This window comes from Mirounga angustirostris, unplaced genomic scaffold (assembly GCF_029215605.1).
Source record: "Mirounga angustirostris isolate CCGP_5_RB_7025 unplaced genomic scaffold, mMirAng1.0.hap1 SCAF_9, whole genome shotgun sequence".
Lineage (NCBI taxonomy): Eukaryota > Metazoa > Chordata > Mammalia > Carnivora > Phocidae > Mirounga > Mirounga angustirostris.
In genome coordinates this window covers 36,365,963-36,387,744 of record NW_026991717.1, presented here as the reverse complement: position 1 = coordinate 36,387,744, position 21,782 = coordinate 36,365,963, and the positions used below count along the sequence as shown (strand labels likewise).

The 21,782-nt window shown below is 55.3% G+C and overlaps 1 protein-coding gene across 12 annotated transcripts in view; it reads right to left on the bottom strand.

Moving 5' to 3' along the window:
- TLE3 (TLE family member 3, transcriptional corepressor) overlaps nt 1-21,782 on the bottom strand; it is a 47,407-nt gene extending 25,625 nt beyond the window's left edge. For 10 of the 12 annotated variants that reach the window (XM_045899774.3, XM_045899776.3, XM_045899775.3 and 7 more), the window contains exons 1-5: nt 20,701-21,782; nt 20,029-20,129; nt 19,466-19,529; nt 18,369-18,413; nt 690-752 (exon numbers count right to left, since the gene is read on the bottom strand). In XM_045899774.3, coding sequence (XP_045755730.1) covers nt 690-752; nt 18,369-18,413; nt 19,466-19,529; nt 20,029-20,129; nt 20,701-20,724 — 297 coding nt within the window. In that variant the 5' untranslated portion in view covers nt 20,725-21,782. The remainder of the gene's footprint in view (nt 1-689; nt 753-18,368; nt 18,414-19,465; nt 19,530-20,028; nt 20,130-20,700) is intronic. The other 2 variants (XM_045899780.3, XM_045899782.3) reach the window with 1 other exon arrangement.

Here is a 21,782-nt window from a genome sequence, read left to right as displayed (position 1 = left end):
ACCTAGGAGTCCGGGAGGGAGCTGAGGTGGTCCCAGTCCCTCAGTGGGCACGGAGGCCAGGGCCTACCCCAGCTGGAGGGAGCTCTGCTGGACAGAAACAGGCCCCTCCTCAGGCAGCTCACCTGTCTGACCTGCACCAAGGGGCCTCCTTGGAGACACTTCCCTCGTCTCCCCCACTAGCCCAGTCCAGGCCTCAGGTGGTGGTCCCTTGGGAGGTGTGCTTAGAAGGTAGTATGACTGGTCATGCCTCTAGGGAGGACACTCTGTCCTAGGGGCTAGGGTCCCCCTTGGGTACTCATTCCCTTTATAAGGTCTGCCCCTCAGCACTTTCTGGCCAGGCTTCTTGCTCCTAGACATTTCCAGGTGTGGGAGATGGGGCACAGACAAACAGACGCTAGGAATGGCCGTTTGGATGGGGGTGGAGGCAAAGAGGGCTCCCACTGCCCATCGCTAGCCCCCTCACAGGCCAGGACCCTCCTCTCTTCGGTCTCAGGAAGTAGCAGAGAACCAGTTTTACCAGAAGAACGAGCAAATGTTCTCTCTGATGTACTGGAGCATTTTCTCTAAATCCCCAGGTTGCTAACATCAGTCCCTATGAAAGAACAGGGGCTGGGGCTCCAGGGGGACCCAGGCAGCACCGCGCTGCATTACACTGGAGACAAGGAGGACACAGTTAAAGAAGGTCTTACCTCTTGTGACAGAAAAGGCATGATCTGTGCTAGAATCGTGTTCAACCTCTTCGCAATCTCTGTCTGCAAAAGAAGAGAGACGGCGTGAAGCATAGGCAGATACATCAAGTCGCCGAAATGTCCCACAGGTATCAATGCACTCCCCCAAAACCACAGACCCCCCAGACAGGCTCCATGCCCCCCCCCCTCAGCTGACCCCCTGCCAGAAGGCCTTGCTAAATCCACGGCCCTCCCCCAGCCAGGCTGCCTTGGCTTTGGGGAGCTCCAATTTCCTATCAGAGGGGGGTCTACATGTGTGGTTCAGACCATAGAGAGTCTGCCCACTCTGGACGGAAGCCCTGATTAAAAACAAAGCAAAACGAAAAAGGAACGACCCCACCCCCACCCCCCACTGCATACCCCAGTAAAACCCATTATCTGAGTGAAGTGTTGCCCAATGACAACAGCAGGACAAGTTCTCTGGCTCTCAAAGCAGGTGACACCTTCCAGGGCCTCTTTCAGCCCTCTCCACTTTTCACTTTGCCTCTCCCCCACCAGACGGATCCCTCCCCGACCCAGCCTGAAATCCCACCACGAATGATTCCCATTTTAGGGTTAAAGCAGTGCCTTCTTGAAGAAGCTGCTCAGGAGGTAACTCGTTGGAACCCCAATCCTTCCTAGAAGTCGATCATGAGCTGACCACTTCTCTGCTCCACCCCCAACATGCCAGCCAAGATCATATTTAGATAAATATCAACGACTTCTGCCACCCCTGTCCTATGTTAACCCCCGATCTTGGATCAAGAGCGGTCTGAAAAAAAAAAAAAAAATAGTGCCGAATGGTTAACTGTGTCCAGACAGGAAGGCCTAGGCCCCCTGACAGACAAGGCTCAGGACTGCCTTTCTTATCTCCTGCTGAATCCTGAGGCCGCTAGGACTGAGGTCCCAGGACTGAGGTCCCAGTGCAGGCTTCAAAGCTCTCATCAGCCCACAGCAATCTTCCAGAGACAAAACCATGACAACAGCCTTTAAAAATCCCTGATCATCGTCAAATGGCTCTTGATGAGAAATCCTGGTGCACTTAAAAACAATGATGTCTGAAGGCTTAGAAATGGAGCCCAGACCTTGGGAGAATTCCTGGAGCTAGCACCCCACCTCCCTCTAACCCCCAGCCACTAATGAGGACGCCTCTGGCTGGTGAAGAGACAAGACAGGCCATCAACTGGGAACCTGATAGGCTTGTGTGGCCCTACATCCTGGGGCTGCCGGCCACAGTGGCAGGCTCCAACACGGACAGTCTGTCTACTGGGGGCGCACTGGGTGGGGACCAGGGATTGCTCCTCTCTCCTGGAACACTCCGATCCTCAGGACAGGGCCACAGTTGCCCCTGTGGGCATCCGGGGTGGAACAATTCTTTGTTGCAAAGGACCGAATGACCCACTGAATGCCAATAATGGGTCCCACTTCCAAATTCCAGGGTAGAGAGGGAGTGTTCCCCTAGCTGAGACCTCTGGGCCTTACTGCCCCATTTGCCATTGGGGTATGCTCCAGTAAGGACACTGGACACCAGGGCTTCTCAGCCTCAGTGCTGCGGACATCGAGGCCAGATACTTCTTTGTGGAACGGAGCTGTTCTGTGCATTGTAGGGTTTTTAGCACCATCCCTGGACTTGACCCACTAGATACCCATCATTTATATTGTAAGGAATCTAGGAAGATGACTAAGTAATTACTGTATAAATTATTAATCTAAGTAAGTGGGAAGAGTTCTTCTCCCAAACAGGATCCTTTCTCATTTCTGTCCATCTTTCCCTCAATTGATAGTGGGGAAGGGGAAGGAAACAGGATCAGGGGTGTATATGGCAGGAGTTCTAGAACACTCCGCCAGTCTGCATCTCAGTCCATACCTGCACAGGGCAACACGGTCATTCAACTGACGGATGTTCGCGTGCCATATCAGAATAGAAGGATATATTAAAAACAGAGAACAGACATAAACTAAACCAACCAGGCTCATTGGTCCAAAGCGTCTTACCACCAATGACGAGCACAGCAGTGCCTGGCACACAGTACGTACTCAGTAAATATTTAGCCGAAGGAATCTCACTAGCCTCCGTGCATTGATTTTCCAAGGCCCCCCTGGCTGCAGATCGGGGCCTGGCCCACGGTGGGCGACATCTGTGGGAAGGGCCTCGGTGGATGGAATGTTGACATAACAACTGGGCGATGGGGCGGGCAGCAGCCCTTGGCCAACAGGGTGAGGCAGGGCCATGGAGCCAGACCAGCCACAAGCCGTCTCGGTGGGTCTCGCTGGGTATCCAGCTGCTGCCCCCGCCCGAGCCAGGAAGGCAGGCGGCAGGCAGGCTTGGAACCTTCCCCGTTACTTTGGCCTACGCAGCAACTACAGCTCTCGCAACCTCTGGGGTGGGTGGTTATAAAAGGGTTCCCATCTGTTGCTTCCTTCCCCTAGCAAAGAGGTCACGGGTCAGGGTCTTGGCGGTTCCAGGCAAAAAATGAAAAGTAGCTGGCCTTCCCCTTCCCCATACCCTTTAGCAAACATGTGGCCACAGGCTTCCCACAGGTGGGATCCTCCTGCAGGGTTTGGTCAGGAGCCCAGCATCCTCTGGCTATGAGGAAAAGGGACCTGCTAAGATTTCCCGTAGCTGTGCCCAGCTCCAGGCTTGGCATCCAGGCCACCAGGTGACCACCACTGGCCCCTGAGAAGCCCTGCGGGTGGCCCCGAGCAAGTGCCTAGTCTCACCGTTCCACCCTACTGGAAGCAGTTCCTGCCACCTTCGCCCACCTCCCAATAGCACCCACAAACATCCACCGAGGGCCATCAGAACCACTCCACACAGACAGGGAACCTTCTGGAGGCCGGGGCTATGGGCATTCAGGCCCCGTTCTGGGCCTGAACTCAAGGCTGGCCTGGTTGCATAAGACAGAATGACACAGGGTTGGGAGGTGGGGCAGAGGGGAGGGAGGGGGCGCTGCACACTTGGTGAGTGCTTATAGTAAACCAGGGCTTCCCTGTCCCTGGGTCTGGGGTGGGTGGGTGGAGAGCACGCCCACTATGTCCCTCCAAGCTGTCACTGCATGGTGATCGCCTGCCGCGGAGTGGCACTCCCCTCCCTGCTGGTCTCCCCAAACAGTAGAAGCAGGGAGTGAGCCTTACCCATCTCTCCGTGGGCCGCCCCACCCACCCTGGGAATGGCCTCAGCTCACTGGTGAGTCAAAGAATGGACAGGAAGACTATCCCCCTCAAGGACTGTTCCTTAACATTGATTTTTTGAAGGGTGCCGATCCCAGAGGGCAAGCTCCTGGAAATACAAGCTGACCAGACAGAGCCACTCTTAACAACAACAATAATAATAATGATGGCTACCACGCACCATCCCAGCTGTTCCCAAGCATTTCCCACGTGTGAGCTCACAGTAACCTTCCAGGGAAGGCCCTTACCAGGACCATCTCCACGATTCAGATGGGGAAACTGACGCTCGCCCAGCAATGTAGCAACCCCACTAAACAACTTCCTACCAAGAAGCCCAATTTCGACATTTTGAGAGAGCTTAGAGAAGTATTTTTGAAAGAAAAACTCCCATCGGGGTTAATCATGGACAGCATTTCCGATTAGAACAGCTGTTAAAACAGCATTTGGTCCAACTCAAACAAGCCCTAAATGTTCAGTTCCAAGAAGGGGAGAGGGGAATCAAGATATGTGACTTCCACAATTGGGACAGGTCACAAATCACAAAATGGAACTAGATCACATGCTGGAAAACTCCTCCTGGCAATCCAGGGCACCATGTCATCAATAAGGCAGTCACGGTCCGAGTGAGGCTGGCCTCCATCCTGGCCTCCGTCCTTGCCTCCGAGTGGGTCGCGTAAAGCCACCGCCTTTGAGCCAGATCTTCAGATGTGGACCTGGGAGAAGGTAGGTGCTTGCGCCGGGGAGACGGCTGCCTTTGGAAAGAGGTGTTTGGGGAGGCGGGTGCGGCCTTTGAAAGTTTCTTTTCAAGCGTGGTTCAAAGAAGGCAGCTTGGCTGGTGGGAAAAGACTGTTCCTCAGAAGGAGCTAATCTAGCAGATGCAGACAGAAGCAGTTCAGAGAAATGTGCCCAGAGACCCTGTGCGATTCAGAATCTGTGCTCCCAACTGGGCGCGGGGAGTAACATCTGCCCCGCGTCTCCGGCGAGATTGTTAGGCTAATAAATGACTGAAAACAAGATAGTGGGGGGCAAGTGTAATTTCCCAAGGAGCAATCTGCTCAGTGCGCCTTTGTAGCTCCCGTTCGCGTGATGAGCATCTCAGGAAAGCAGGACCTGTGACCCTCTTGCTGTAAACCGAGGGTCCTTGAGCATCTTCAAGCTCTGCTTCTCCCATCACACTCCAGCATGCACGGTCCGACTCACCAGCCGGGGGGCCCAGACCCAGGACACCAAAGGAGGGGAGTCGCAATCTGCTCTTGGTCCTTGCCCCACAGCCTCCTGCTCCTGGCCTTTGGCAGCCAGCCAGTCTTTGGCCTCCCTTTTCTTCTTCTTGAAAATGTAGCTGACTGCTCAACCCAGTCCACAGCCACCTCCACCCCACGGTCCCTCTGCTATTTATTTTAAACTGCCCCGTTGTCTGTCCCCGCCGGCTTTCGGGAATGCACACTTCATTTCAACCTCAGCCCAATAAAAACAATGGGAGGGAGAACTCTGCCAGGGGGAGACCCAAAGCCACGCAGAACCAACCTGGCTTCCACCCCCAGCTCTGCCTCCATCTAGCTGTGTGGCTTTGGGCAAATCGCTTCCCTCCTCCAGGTTCCAATTTCGTTGTCTGCAACACAGAGTGGCCAAGTGGTAACTTGTAAGATCCGGGAGCTGTCATTTCGCCTTAGCCTGCTAACCATTCCTGAATGGCGCTGTGACATGTCCTTCCTCCCTACAGCTCAGGAAAAGAGAGCATGGCAAGAGTTTAAAGGGTGATGAGGAAGAGACGAGCCCCGCTGGCTGGGGCTTGGTCCCAGGACCAGGCTTCATAGCACAAACAGGTGGAGAGAGCAGGGACATCCCATCTGTCAGTGCTGAGCAGCCATGGTAGGAAGGGCTCATCCTGCTCGCCGGAACGACAGCTTACTCCTCGAGAAACCTGCGTGTTTGGGGTGGGGACTCGGTCCGCTCTGGGGTTCTTGAATTTTCATCAGGTTTTACCTGGTTTCTCTGACTCAAGTCTTGGGGTGTTCCAAGCGAGTCGGCTTCATCTCGAATTAAAACGAGAGGGGCACGGGGGTGGGGGGAAGAGGAAGTCGGGGGCTATGCAGAAGGAGGAGGCTGCAGCAGCCGGGTGCCATAACCATGAAGTAATCAAATGCTGGAAGATTCTGGAACAATGTGCCTGAGTAATTTTAACTTAAAATATCCCACTGCATGTACCAGGCAATTCTAAATTGATAGGCCCTCAATTATTGGACTATACCATGAAATTCCTTGCCAGGCAGTTTCTCCTCAGACCGAGCTTGGACAGCTCTGAAATAAAGCAAGTGGGTGTTTTATCAGCGGCGGGAAGGAAGTCCAGGGACAAAGAGGGGTGAGACCTCCAGCAAAAGCCGGGACGGGGTTCCCCAGCCCCACTCCAGCCCTGCCACGGGCTCTACAGGAAAAGAGCACCAGTGTCTTAAAGAAAGGGGCAAATAAATGATCCATTTAGCAGCCCAGGGAGATAATGGCCCCTGCTTCTGGAGGGGCTGGAGGGTTTACATCATAGATCACTCAATGATAGGTGAGCCTCCATAAAGGCCCTTTTAGCACTGACATATTGATCAAATTATATATAACTACAATGCCATTAAATATTTACGCCTTCTGAGGAAGCCTGCTGAATTCTTTATGCCGGGAGGGCTGGATACAAGAAAAGGCCCAGCCTGCTGTGACCCTGAGGATCTGGCTCCCGAGGGAGGGAATGGGACGCTGGCTGGGGCCAGCCTGGGCCGGGCATTCTGCACTAGCCCCCATGCCCTTCACACAGGTAAGGATGGCAGTGAACATACGACACGCTTGCCCCCCACCCAGCTAAGACAGATGAAAGGCGAGAGGCCAGGGTGCCGGGCTTAGGACGTGACCCTCCACGTGCCACCCTGGAAGGAATTCCACCTTCCCTTCCTCTGCCTACCAGGAATCTCTGGCACTTTCTCCCAAGAATATAGGGAGTAAGGGAACTGGGAATGGTGAAGGCTCCCAAGGAAGGGGTAAGCTCGTGTGGGGGGAGGGGCGGGAGAGGAGGCATCTAGGCCACTGACCCGGGAGAGTGTTGGCAAGGCAAAGTCCCAGTCTGTCCTGCACTCGGGCCTCAGTTCCCACTGCACAAAGGAGGGAGATTCGAGTGCAGTATAACCAGACCTCTCAACAATGAATTAGGTGCTGTGTGAGAGCAAGCACCCCCCCCCCCCCGCCCCGTCCTGAGGAGCATTCAATGGCCACAGAACAGGGACACAGGGTCAGACATCACTCCAGGGGAGGGACCTGGGCCTAGGTGGCAGCCAAGTCCCTCCCTGGCTCTCAGACTCTACGACTTTCATTTTTCAGACTCTCAATTTCCATCCACCGGGCTTCCTGTTAACAAGATCCAATAATCTTTAAATATTTGTTCACTTTAATTTCTTGGTTCCCAAACACATTAAACTCCGCTTGCCTCCCACCCCCACTCCAGGGGATGGCCCTCAAAGAGCTTGCTTGTGTAGAAAGAACAGGGAAAGCCTTTGCAGATTAGACCTTCCCCCAACACTGCCCATTCATCCCAGGCACCACTAGCACCCCCCCAGCCCCTGACGCCCTCTGTCCCCTCCCTCCCCTCAGATAACCCTCGGCCTCCCTCCCCCACCTTCCCAGACTCCATTGGCCAACTCCCGCCAGGAGGAAAAATTCTCAATTCATCCCTGTGGGGTTGCCATGGCAACCCCCAGCCACCTAATCCCCCTTGGAACATTATGCAAATCTCCCTTTGCCCCTCAACAGGCTGTAAAAGTCACATTACCCTTGCAGAGGCAGCTCGTTAAATTTTGGGGGTCTCCCTGTAAGGTCAGCACTACGAATGAAACGCTGGCTATGACTTTTTAAGAACAGAGGCTCACTGGGAAATCCGGGTGGCAGGAAAGGAAAACAAGGTGTCCGGGGAGGGGACAGGCTGACTGTGGGCAGACACGTTCTAGCCACCCACCACCGAGTTCACAACCGAAAAGCACGTCTGTCCCTCTTAGACTGAAAGGGTCACAGGGTCCTGTCTCCCCAGACAAGGATGGCAGGAGTGGTGGCATTTCATAGGCCATAAAAAATCAAGATCGGTTATTTAGAAAAACTTGTTAATGGGTTGGGATGGGACCACCTCCCAAACCACCAACATATGCAACACCTCAGTTTACAGATAAGGAAAACAGGGCCCAGAGAAGGCAAGGAACTGTCCTACATCACAAAGTCAGACAGTGGCAACCAACTCTCCCAGCTCTTGAGCCAGAATTCTTCCCCCTACACCAAGGGTTCACACCCGGGGTGGGGTGGGGGGGCATTTTTGCTCCCCAGGGGACCCTTGGCAATATCTAGAGGACAGTTAGGGGTGTCACAACTGGATCGGTGCTCCTGACAACTAGTGGGTAGAGGCCAGGGATGCTGCTAATCTTGGGGAACACAGGACAGCCTCACCCCAAAGAATTATCCAGCCTCAGATGTCAATAATGCCCAGACTGAGACACCCTGATCTGCACACGGCGGCCACACATTCTACTTAATTCTTAAAGGCCTTGTCTGGGGCCTTCCCAGCCCTGCAGTCAAAGTCCTGAAGTACAGGTGGGTCCTGGGGGTGGGCATGTGGGGAGGCCACGCCTTGATATGGCCCGGGGGGACAAGTGGTTGGCCCATGAGTGAAACAGACAGAGTTTCTCGTTCTGAACCTGCCCCCGGTCCACCGGAGCCCACGAGCCAGTCACTCACCCTGTCCAGATGTCCGTGCTCCCAATAGGCAGTGCTCATGGCTGGCATGCGGGGCCAAACAGCAGTACATGGGAAGGGCTCTGGGAAGCCCTACAACATCCACAGCCCCAAGCATCTTGGCCTCACTCTTTGAAGCCTTGGCTACTTGTGGGACTCCGTCCCGCTGCTGAGGACCTTCCTACACGCAGGGGACTGTGCTAAACAGTCACTGTGCATCCCCCACCTTACATACTCCTCCTAGCACTGCCTGTAACCGCGGGGTCCCACAGAGGAGGCCACGAGCCACGTGGGGCTAGTGAACGTTAATTACAACTCAATGTCAAACTCAGTTCCTCGGTCACAGTAGCCACGTCTCGGATGGCACTGCTCTGGCGGGTAGGGGTTCCGATTCTCCCCCGCCCCAACCCCATACAAACTGAATTTCACAGAGGTCCCCCAGTCAGCCCCACGTCACACGGCCCGGAAGTCCTGATGGAGGACTCAAACCCAAGGCTGTCTGACTCCCAAGCCCATGGCATAGCCATCGGGACTTAGCACCTCCCGGCGCCTGGTATTCTGCACGTGACTGCCAGGACGCCCCTCTGAAAACCAGTGACTTTTGATGGAGAAACTCTGAACCCACCACCAGCACAAAGGCGCCAGGAAAAAGTCTTCTCAGGCACGGGCCCCGCTCCCCACCGGGGCCTGGGCAGGGGGAAAGTGACGGAGGGCCAGGTAGAGGTCCCTGCAGAAGTGGGGTCTGACCCAGGCGAGAGAACTAAGAAACTCAAACAGGCTAAGTGAGAGACGTATCCAGACAGCAGCCATACCCGCCCCCTTTAAGAAGCTCCTACGAGCTGCGCACCCCATACAAGTGGCAGGCGACTTGCAGGCCAACATCAAGCCAGCAACGACAGGACTCTGGCAGGGGCAGAGCTGCTCTCTCCATCTCAGGCTGGCCTCAGGGAGATTCCTTGTTCCCTCTGGGATGAAGTGTGAGGGCCTTGTTCCCTCTGGGATTCCTTGTTCCCTCTGGGATGAAGTGTGAAGGTTTGAGGAGGGTGGGACCCAGGACATAGGGCAATATCCAATAACCAACCTCAACTGCTCTGGTCTTTCCCTTAGGATTTCTGCCCTGAGGCAAAGCCAGGTAAGAACTGGACTGCTGCTGGACCCCCTCCAGTGGTGAGGGGGCTCGGAGGAAGGGGCCCCTTCCAGGAAAAGCAACGGGGAAGGATTTAAGGAGAAGCTAAAGCTCCTCTGGACCCATCAGTCCTGGGGCCGACTCACGGCCTCCACCTGCTGGGTCTCATGCTCACTCTGCTCCCATCGGGCCACTGAGCCCCTCACTCTAGGCCATTTGGGATCACCTGTGGCTGCTCCCGGTCTCACTGAGTCTGCCCTGCCTCTTCCTGGACACGAAGTCGGATAGTTCCTGTCCCCCAACCTAGACCAAGGACTGACTCCCATTCCTCACCCACTGGTCTCCCCAAGACTGCCCGGCTCTTCCCAGCAGAAACCACCACAGGTTCACAAAGCATGCCCTTGATAGGACAATCAGCTTCACACTCAGGGATCAGGACGGACCTGCTGAGGGCAAGTATTTGGGGACTGGGTAGAAGGCCCCCTCCTCCTCCAACCTTCTGGTCGCAGACTGGCTGGGTGGTGCAGGAGTCCAGAACCAAAGCCTTCACACCCAACCAGGAAGAGTCCCCTCCCCTGTCCCCAAGGTGCTCCTGGTCTCCCCAGTGCTGCAGGACTGTGGGAAGGACCCTTGCTCATTTGAGTCTCCTTGTGAGGGAAGATGTCGCTTTTGGGGGCAAACAAAAAAGGAACTTCTACCATTGGGCTAGACTAGGTTTCATTCCGTTTTTAAAAAATGACAACAAAAACCAGTTGAAGAGTGTAGTGTGAACAGTGGTCACCAGGGATTTAAATGGGCAGTAGGGTAAGGCCATAGCACATGGAACTCCACACCCAAAGAGACGGCCAAGGCATGCCAAGCACGGTTTACCAATTTACCTCCAAGCCACTGACTCTTGCTTTCCTGCTACTTGGTTTCTTCTCGGAATCCCAATTCAGCGTGTTTTCTCTTCCTCATTCCTTCCTGCCCCATCTCTGCTTTATCATCTTCCTCCCCGCTATCTCTTTCCTCACCACCTCCTATCTTCCCTTTGTACATCTCAACTGTCCACAGACCAAGACGAAACACAAAAACAAAACAAAAACCTCCAATTATATTAAAGACGCTTCAACATAAAAGCTCATGACACTTTTACCTTTCTCTCTCCAATCACAACTCTGCGGCCAACAGACCTCTCTCGGAAGCAGGAGAAAACCTGTATCCTTCCCAGAAAGTCCATAATGCTCTACAGGGTCAGGGAGAACCCCCAAACTAGGACATCACCCTCCATGAGTCCCCCCAAAAACGTACACTGTGCACCCAATATGGGCCCAGCACCACGCAGGGCTCAGGGGCCCCAGTGAATACAAAATGGCCCTGTCCCTCAGGGAACTCACAGAGTCGGCATTCCACACACACCCCCAGCCCCTGCCGCCCCGTCCAGTTTAAGAACACAGCCCTCTAGTGCCCCGAATATATGCAAGTCATCTCCACACCCCACGCTCTGATGCTTTCCTCCTAGGCTGTGTTTGTCCTGCACCCAAATGCCTGTCATTTGGGGTTCTTAAGATGAAAGGGCCTGCTGTGCTGTGCAAACAATCAAGTGCTACAGAAACACCAAAGGTTGATATTATTACAATATTTGGAAGATGAAAACTTTCAAACTCTTTGCACTCAATAAAGGCCTTCTGCTGGAATGATTTGGTGGTGGTGGTGGTAACTACCCCAGGACCCCAGGCCCCTGTCGGTGTCACTCACATACATGGTGGGTGGAAGGAGGAGGCCCCTTTGGACACAGACGCCAAGCCCATCCACACTCCTAGCCTTTGCCACAGCCAGACTCCAGGCCCCACCCCCGCTATCTGGTTCTTTCTTCACCCTTCAAAGGATGCCATTGGTGAAGGGGAGCTTTGGTGACAGTGGGGTGAGGGAAACCTCTGCCGAAAGGGCTGCGTTGCATCTTCAGAGTAATGAAGTCGGCTGGGGTGAAGGGGAGGGCGGTTTTGTTCTCAGGCTAAATCTCCAGGGCTGAGTAGATGGGACCCCTGGTTAAGCCTCTAAGCCCTGCATGAACCTCCACTTAAGAGTAAGTCCCTGCCCTACGGACCCTCGTGCTTTCTAGAGGAGCTTCTGTACAATGAACGGCCTCCCAGAATCTGATTTGAAAGGGGCCAAGGGCTCCGAGGTCCCTGATGGCCTCTCCAGTAAGTACAGCCTTCCCCCGCAGCTCCCCCAGAGGTGGCCTTCCCGGAAACATTCAGAGGGCTCCCTGGAAGCCTGCCCCCCCCCCACGAGGCTGTGACATCCTTAGCCAACAAAAGAACTCAAAATCAATACACAGGGGAGAACAGCACCCCCAGTCCCTCCCCCAGAAACACTGGGCCGGGGCCGGGGGTGTGAGCAGTGGCCAAGGCCTCACAGCAAACCAGCCCAGCCGACAGTCCTTACTTAGGTGCAGGCAGGGAATGCCCCCCTTCCCCAAGTCTCTCCTCAGCCCCGACCTGAGGGCGGAACACGTGAAAGGCAAGAGAGAGGCAAGAGAGAGGCAAGAAAAAGCCAGGGGAGAGGAGAGACGTATGAGAGGAGCCAGCATCTTGGCCATGAGTCTCAGGGAGCATTTGTTGAAAACAAGATATTGTCCCTTTAAGCATATAAAAACAAGGCCCTCGAGCACGCAGTTCTCACTCTGGTACACAATTATAGGAGCTTTCAGCTGTCTAGCACTACTTCAAGTGCTCTCTTAAACCAGACTGTCAATGGCATGTTGAAAGCTATTTTGCTGGCTGCTATCATTAATAGCAAAGTGGAGAGAGCTGGCTGATGAGAATTAAATATGGGGGAGGGGCGGGTCAGACCCAGTCATTACAGAATTACCCACACGGGAAAGGAGGCAATGCCACTTGGGGGAAGAAAGCTCAAGGCGGCACGCTGGGGTGTGCAGGCACGGGAGGCCTCGGCCAGCCCCCGGGGGCCTTCCCCCGCTTCCCCCCCCCCACCAAGCACGGCCCAGGGCAGATGGCCTCTGGCCAGCCCTGCAGAGCCATATGGGGACAGAGGGAGCCGCAGAGTCGGGAGTGTGAGAGCAGAGAGGCTTTGGAGATCACTTGCTGCAAAATGTCACCACCTCGCCTCACTCCCCAAGTGGAGCCCCCACCCCCCCCACCCCAGGCATTCCAACTTGTGGACTGTGCTTCCGCTGGCCTTTCCAAGAGCGGCTGCCACCGAGAGAGAAAGAGAGAGAGAGAGAGAGAGATCTCCTCCTCTCTGCAGGCTTCTGCCTCAGCAGCCACTGCCCTCCCTTTAAGGCTCAGGTAACAGCCCTTCGGTGTAGTCTTCTCTGACCCGACTCCCCTTTCCCTCCCCTTTCCGGGGAAGAATAGGCTGTTCTGTCCCGGGTGTTCCTCCAGTGACACTGGGCCATATTAGCACTTACCTCACTGCGCTGCCATGACTTATTTAGATGCCAACTCCCCAGCCGAGGGAATGGTGTCTTATTCGGCTGTGTAACCGGCCCCAGCCCACACCCAGCACATCCCAGGCCCCTAATAACCGTTCTGGCAGGAATCCAACCCCCTCATTTTCCTGATGAAGAAACTGGATGCTGAACAGTAGGAGGAAGCCTGCAGAGCTGGTGGCCAACCCACAATTAAAACCCTCACTTCCTACCGCCAGAGCTCAGGGAATCGGAATCCCACCCTCTGACAACCCGAGTAATTCAGATATAGGAATTACTGGCGTGTTTACTGAGCACCTATTTCGTGCTAAGGGTACATAACAGACCCCAGCCGAGGGGCTTCCTCCATCCACACAAAGACGAGACGCTGAAGTGTGAGAAAGGACAGCAGGCGTGTGCCAGATCACAACGGGAAACCCCACTGAGATTTGGCCTTGACTACCTTTTCGCCCCACATGTCCCGGTATTTTGTGCAAACAGACCTGGATAAAAAAACACTTTCCCATGCAGGAGGGAAAAGGGAGCTCATTCCTTGACCAACTCACTCCTAGGACAAAATGGAAATGAAGGGCCTCGGACATAGACCAGACCCTTCCTATACTAAGTGGAGGAGGAAGAATCCGAAGGGAGATTCAGCTCTGTGCCCTCTGGGGGCCCCTGGTCCAGGAGAGGTTCATGGAAGGAGTCTTATTAAGAAGCCAGGTTTCCCACCCAGGCTCCGTGTCCTTGAGTAAGGACAGGAGCCATTTCTGTGCCCATCTCCTAGGTCATCCCAATGATCAAACGTATGAGAAGGGAAAGAGCCAGAGAACCACACCAACCCTACTCTGTATAGCTCATTAGGCAGTGAAGAATAAGGGTCCAGAGAAGGCTGGGGTGGAAGGCAGTCTGGGGCCGGGGGGAAGGGGACTTTGAGCTCGGCAGACCCCAAAGCTGACCATGGCAGGCCCCCAGGGCAGTGAGAAGAACTGTGTGACTGGAGAAAGACTGTCCTAGGCAAGAGTGACCAGCCAGGAAAGGTTAGGTGGAAACCAGGGCCTACGAGGGGTGCTTGGATGCCAGGAAAAAACACTACTCCGGATCTCCTCTTAGCTCAACCCAGATGCCATACAAACAGGCACTCCTGGGCCGGGTCTTTATAACCTTGCCACCTGCCGGAGATCTTCCAGCCAAGCCCCTAATTATTCAGGGGATGAGAGGGGAGGGGACAGAGATTTGCCATCTCCTTCTTCAGCCCTGTGTTCACGGCTTTCTGTATCCTCGGGTAAAAAGTTCACAGGTTTTATCACTTTACCTCGCCAGTGAACCTTACCTCTGGGGTTGCTAGTTATGCATTCGGTTTATTATTACGCACATCAAATCATTGGTTGTGCAAATAGCTGGCAATTCGGAAGAGGACTGTGGGCAACAAAGTGTTCAGCTGATATGGTTATACAACCCGAAATGGGGTACTTTGTACTTTGGTATAACCAGGTTTGTAGCCTTAGCTTCTGGAGATAATAAACAGAAAGAAACAATAATACTTAAAGCCACAGAGTGCGACTGGTTAGTAAACAAATATGCTTCACTTCTTGAGTCTTGCTAAACAGAGACCTGGGGACTGGACGAAAGCCCCAGGAGCAGCCCTAGCACTAACGTGGGACTGGGTGACTGGGTTAGCTCAGCTCCCCTCCTGGGCCTCAGTTTCTTCATCTGTAACATGGAAGGTTTGGATGAGAAGCCAAAGGGCTCTCCCAGTTCCGGGATGCCAAAAGAAACTTGGAGGAAGCATCGCTCCTCTGGGTTTGCAGAAAAAGGGTGACCGTTTGGCATTGGCATGGCGCTGCCCCAGAGTTCCAAATGCCTCAAGTCCTCTTTTGAAACCTCAGCGCTGACTGGGGGAGGGTGAAGATGGCCTGACCCAGCTTCTCCTGCCTCCAACCCAATGCCCAACAGGTGCTCTGGGGTGCTCCTTTCTAAGCCGGCTTTGTGACCCGTGGCTGACACTGGAGAGCCCCAGCAGGAACAGGATGGGAACCGACGAGGATGAGCTGGGCAGTCCCCATCGCCTCCCTGGCCTCGCCAAATCACCCTTGACATTCTGCCTGGAAGCAGGAGCTTGGAGGAGGTGGGTGACCCCTGGAAGGCTGAGGCCTGGCCCGTGATTCTGTAATCTTTGCTTTGCCATAATTAGAGAGGTAGGCAGAGGAGTAGGAGGAAAACCCATTTATTACTTCTCTGGGATTTGACAGCTTGGAGAAAGAGCGAGAAGGAGACAGAGAAACAGCCAGGAAAGGAGCCAGCCACAGTGAGTTTAACCTCTCGGTAAAAGAAAAAATGGGCTGGACGCACCTCATCAGCTGCCCTCTGTCAATAATCAGGGCCCACCTGGCAGAACCTGAGGTTCCCAACTAATAGGCATTTCCCATAGAGACAGCAAAGGAGAGCTTTAAAAAAAAAAAAAAAAATGTAGTGGCGGTTGGTGGAAAAGCTGGGGTGTGGTGCACGTGAGCAGGCTGAGGACCCCCACATTTCCCAAGGTGCTGGCTCTGGAGCTCACCTAATATATATAAAGGTACAGCCAGTCCCCACCACCCGCCCTGAGCTTAAAGATGAAGAATCCAGCCTGTTTGTTCCAGGCAGATGTAATCACACGAACAGTCAAGTCTAGAGGGCAGGACACTGCATGAATAATTCAAGCACTCCAGTCACTTGATTGTGTGTGCAGATAAAACACCAGTCAACCGCTAAACAGGTCAGCTGATAAACTTGTTTGCTCAGGCCTAACCACCATCCGCCAAATGCACCCAAGACCCACACTACAATTAGTGGCTGGGTTTTCTTCTGCAGAACCCTCGCAAGCCTAGGGAGTGGCCGGCCCCATTAGGTCAGGATTGCATTTCTTAGCCCCGGTTTCTTCACCCCCTTGCCTCTTTGTTCCTCCAGAGCCACCGGGCGATTTCACCCCACTCAAGACAGTGCCGTGAACCCTGCAAGGGCCCTGGCACTCAGAGCACACTCATTCATGCTGGGAAGCCAAGGGCAACTGGCTGGAAGGCAAAGGTGAGTGGCAAGTGGGGTCAAAGCGCCCAGTGGGGGAATCCAGAGGCTTGGACTGGAGTCCCAGCTCTGGCCCACTGGCTTCCCTGAAGCCTCAGTTTTCTGGCCTATACAAAGGGTGCAAAGAATCCCATCTGTCTGCCTCTAGCAGCTGGGAGGATTACAATGAGACCATGTTGCCAAACCTCAGGCATTCTCCCCTTAAGAGCCCCGTCTGGGGAATAGCCAGAGATCTGGGGAATAGCCAGAGGTCCCAGATGCGCACAGCTGCTCTTGAGGCAGACGCCACCACCAAAGGCATTAAGACAGTTAACTCTTCCAGAGTTCAGTGTCTCCCCAGGACTCTGGGAACACGTTTGCTCCACCAGCCAAGGTGGATTCTTTGTGCCAAAGAACCATCCACTCATAGACGTGGGAACACCACCCATGCAGACCTCAACATGCAACGACATATTACACCTTAATTATGAAGCTCTTAGAATAACTGCTGCTATAAATTTTAAAACTGTGTGCAATTACCCTCTTTAAACACACCCAAGAAACTAAGCACTGGGGGGGGGGGGAGAGGCAGTTGAGAAAGGGAGGAGGGGGCACCTTGCATAACACCCCAAGGTCCTTGAACACCTGAGACCCCAGGTCCATGGCATGCATTCAGACTGGATGAGTCAGACCCAGCCGGTCCCACCTAAAGTTGGGCAGAACCTGTCTCCAGTTCGTTCTTCTGAAAAGAAACATCTCTATGTACACAGCCATGTTTGCTTATGATTTCTGTGGGTCAAGAAGCAAAAAGCTGGTAGCCTTCCTAAGGAGCTCATAACCCCTCAGGAAGCCACAGACTGGCTTCCCACACTGCTCCATAAACTCAGGCCCCTTTCGGGCTGCCCTCCACCTAACACTGGGGCTCCTCCAGTAAAGAAAGGAAACTGCAGATCCAGAAGGCTCTAGAGGAAGCCGCTGGAGCAGGCAGCAATCTACAAGCATGCCTGGGTCACCTGCCCTTCTCACCTGCCCGGGTCCCTGCCCCCTGAAAGAACAAAATTTAGACCTTGTAAACGACTGTTCATTTAAGGCAGAAAATCCATTCAAGTCACGGTCACCAAAGGCTAGAATGAGTCAACAGCCTTCTGAGATTTCAAGAACACCAATTGTTAAAAAGAACAACCGGTCTGCGCCATTTATTCGTGCCAAGTCACTTCTAATCGCTGGCCAAGCCAAATTACAGGCAGCCTCTCCTTGGAACACAAATACACAAACAGGCCTCTCCCACAGCCCAGCCTAGCACTAGTTACTGATATGCACCGAGATAAAGCCTGTTTGTATTTGCTCCGTTTGAGGTATACTGTTATTAGAAGAGCGACAATACGAGGTAGTTTACATATCCATCAAACAACAACACGCTAGCTAAACTAGTTTGACTTCAGGATTTCAAAGCTGAGCTCAACTACCAGCCATCTCAAAAGTCCTGGCGAGGCTGCCCCTGGGCAAGTTACTTCACCTCTCCGCTTCAGCTTCCTTCTCTGTAAAATGGGAACCCGACTGCCTTCAAATTAAGATAGAGAGGAGAAAGCGGCCTTGGAACTGTAAGGCATTATACGGCTGTAGTTCATCCTGGATTCATATTTTTCAGCAGTTAGTGGCTTGTTCCCTTAAATTCTGACAGCTCAGCCTGGCTTTTAAGACTCTTGAAGTTTAATCTTATCAAGGCAGAACATCAAATTTTTGCGACCGCCGGTAAACACACACACACACACACACACACACACACACACACACACACACCCCTCCTGCATTTCCTCTCAAGAATTTTACATTAAAACATTTAAAAGCAGCCAGCCAGCCCCCTCTGGGTTTTAGGAGTTTGTAAAGCAGATCCTGAAGGTACAGCTTTCCCTTTGCTCCTTTATCTTCCACCAAGATCCAAGACCAGGACTAATTCCACAAGCTCTATTGCTAAAAGCTCAACATGTCCAAGAAATAAGCAACACCTCAGACCCTGCATTTCAGAAACTGGATCCATTCACTCTTCAAGGAGAAGGAGGAACAGAAGGTCTAGGCTCATTTTCAAAGAGAAGGGGCTATCAGAAACCCATGTATTATATGTTTTTAACCATCAGATAGATTTTTTAGAAAGAAAAGCACTTACCTGCTTGTGCATTTCAATGTTCAGGCCATAGGACATCTCATAGTACTAAAAGTAAAAAGAATCCCCATTAATGGGCAACACATTGATCTGTTCACTTTCCAAAATCAGCTTTTGGGGCAGGTTTCTGGCCAAGTCATTACTTTTATGATAAATCTGCTAAAGAAGTTCAACCTAAACCCCGAAGCCAGCTAGAGAGAGGGGTTTAAGAGCTGACAAGGGGCAAGTGCTGTCCTCATCTCTACAGAACATTATATATGCAAGAGTACCAGGAGCCGAGCCCTCCCTCCCACAAGCATCCATGTGCCATATATCCTGTTTATACAAGGTTCGGGTTCAACAGGGAATCGTGTGTACACTGGGACCCTCTTGTCCTCTGAGAGTTATTTAGCAATGTGTCGAAGGCCTCTTATGTGGAAAGCAGTGCAGGGAGGGCGCTTAAGTGCCTTCCCTGTCCTCTCACAAACAGAAGATTGAAACTCACTGAACAGCCGCTGGGAAAGGGGTGAGAGTCTACCTACTGCCCCAAGGCTGACAAGATTCTCAGTTGGGGTATCCCTGAGGAGGAAGGGGAATGGAGGCAGAGGGCTTTAAAAGGCTCCTCCATGCTCACAAAACCCAGGGGTAAGCAGTGGGGGAGGCAGAGAGGGCTTCTGTCCCACTCGGTCTAGATCCCAGGGCTGCAAAGCCACAAAGTTTCCAAACACTCCCAGGAGGTCTCAAAGAGAGATTTTATCCAACCCTGACGTGTACTGATCCAATCCTATCTTACTGGCCAAGACAGGGCAACCAGCCCTCTGGGAAACCTTGAAAACACAAATGAAAGGGGCATAGAAGTAGCGCCCAAGCGCCCCGCCTGGACTTGGGTTTCTCTGCTTCTCTTTCTCCCCTTCTCTCGCCCACCCTCCCGCAAGTGGCCCGGGCTAAGGGGGGGGGGGGGGGCGGGGGGAGCTGGTGGAAGGTCGGGGCACACTCGGATGACATCGGCTCCCAGGGCTGCCCTGCGGCTGACTGGCCGCGGCGTCCTGGGACCCCGGCTGCAGGGTCCCCTGACCCCCGCCCCCGGGCCGCCCCCGCCCCGGCCCGCGGCCGCCTCTCACCATCACGTAATGGCGCTGCATCTCCGTCTTCTCGTTCGCCAGCTTGTCGTACTCCACTTTGAGGCTGCGAGGGCAGGAGGAGCCGGCTCAGGCCTGGAGCCCGCGCAGCCTCCTCCGAGGCTCCAGTGTCAGGGCCTCCGTGAACCACTTTTCCACTTCCTGACCGCCCCCGGGGGTACCCCGGTCATCCCGCAGCCTCTGCGCGGAGGGGGCTCGGGTCCCCGCCGCGGGGAGGGGAGTGAAACAACTTGAAACTTCCCGCGACCGAGCGCGTGGACTTCTCGGGGCCGCGGTGGGGGGGGGGGGCCGGCTCGCGACCCCCGGAACACGGAGCGAGCCCGCCGCGACCCCGACTCACACCCCGCGGACGGCACGGGGAGCCGGGAGGCTGCGGGCAGCAAAGGGTTAAGGCGCCGCGCTCGGAAAGGGGAAACAAAAGGCGGAGGCCCCGGCTGCCCCGCCGCCCCGGGTCGGGAGCCCCCACCGTCCCCGCGGGGGGTGGCAGGAGCCGCGGCGGGGACGCCCCTCCCCGCCAGCCCCGGGGCGGCCCCCACCGTTCTTACCTGTGATATTGAGCTTGCAGGAACTGGAATTCGTCTTTGATCCTGTCACAAGACTCAGCCACCGTGAATTTAAATCCCGGCTGCCCGGGTTGATGGGGAGCCTAGAGCCCGCGAGGACGAGACAGGGGAGGGGGCGGGGGCGTCAGACGGAGCTCCAGGCTGCCCCAGCCCCTCGGCGGCTTCGGCCGGCTCCCCCCTCCCTAACCCGGGAGGCCACCCTCACAGCCCAGAACGTTCCCAGCAAGTTTCTCAGCTGCCCGTCGCGGGGGGAGGGGGGGCGCCCCAAATCCCTCCCCATTGGCGGCCGGGGCTTGCATCCCTTGCACGAATGGGCTCCCATTCCCAAGTAAGACAGGAACTGGGAGACAGCCGGGTGAGTTGGGGAGATTTGGGAGAGGGGCGGGGGGCAACGTGAAAACAAACAGTTCGGCTGGAACACGGGCAGCCCCCCACGCCACTCGGGCGGAATTAACCTCCTCTCTCAACGGCGCCCCCCCATCCCCATCCCCTTTGTGTGAACGCGCGCGCACACACACACACGCACACACACACACGCACACGCACACACTCTCACCATAAAGGTAGCAACAAGCAAAATGGAGGTGCCAGATAAACTGCCTCGTTTACCCTGCCATGATAGATGCTTAAATAAACCGAGTTGCAATTACTCACCGGATGTCTGCCTTGCGGATACATGGCAGGGAGGGGTCGTGATTCCGAGAGCGTGGAAGCGCCGAGAGCTCGGGCCGGGGAGGTGCGGGGGAGGGGGGAGCCAAGCCCCAGCGGGGGGCGGCCGGGAAACCGAGAGCTCGCCCCCGGCCCCCCCAGCCCGCTCTCGCAGCGAAATCCCAGAGTCGGGCGCCCGCCCCAAGTGGAGACAAAGAGCTGCGGAGCAGGCGGCAAAGTCGTCGGCCGGCGCCGAGGCCGGGCGGCGGGCTCGGGCTTTGTGCGCCTAGGGCTCGGCGGGCTGCGGCCGGCCGCCTTCCCCCCACTGCGTGGAGCGCGTCAGAGCCCGGGGCTGCGCGGACATCGTCGTCTCCCCAGTGGCTCCGGCGCGGGATCCCGAGGCCGGGGTCCCCTCTTGGGGCGACTGCGGGCCCCCTCCGAATCACTCAGCGCCTCGCGCCGGGAGGGGGGCGCGCCGAGGCAGCCCCAGCATCCGGGCCGCGCGGGTCCGATCCCAGAGGCGGCGCTCCGGGAGAAGAGGAAGGAGCCAAGCACCGAGGTGGCGGCTGGGGGCCGCAGGAGCGCCGGAGGGTGAGGGCGGGAGCCCGGCGCTGGCGCTTCGACGCCCCCCCTCGGAGAGGAGAGCCTGCTGTTCCGTCTGCTACTGCCGCCGCCGCCGCCGCTGCAAGCCCTTCCCAGGGCAGAGGAGGAAACTCCAGGCTCAGTAGGTGCAAATCAGCCGCCCTGGCATCCTAACTCCAGCGGGCACAGGAAGCCTCCGCAAAGGGGTCCTCGCTGCTCCCAGCTCCAGCGCCGCGTCCTCTGCGAGGAGCGCTCGGCGCCGCCGCCGCCGCCGCCGCCTCGGAGCGCACAGGCAGGAGAGCGCAGCCCGAGACCGGGGAGCTCTGCGGCTTCCTTCCTTCCCCTCGGCCCGGCTCTCCTCTCCGCGCCCCGACAAACCCCCCAAACACACACACACACACCCAAAAAAGTGCCCCGGACCTGCGGATACCACACACAGACAGGCGAGGGGGACGAGCACGAGGTCTGAACTGCCGCGAGAGCAGTTCCAAATAGGGACTGAAAAG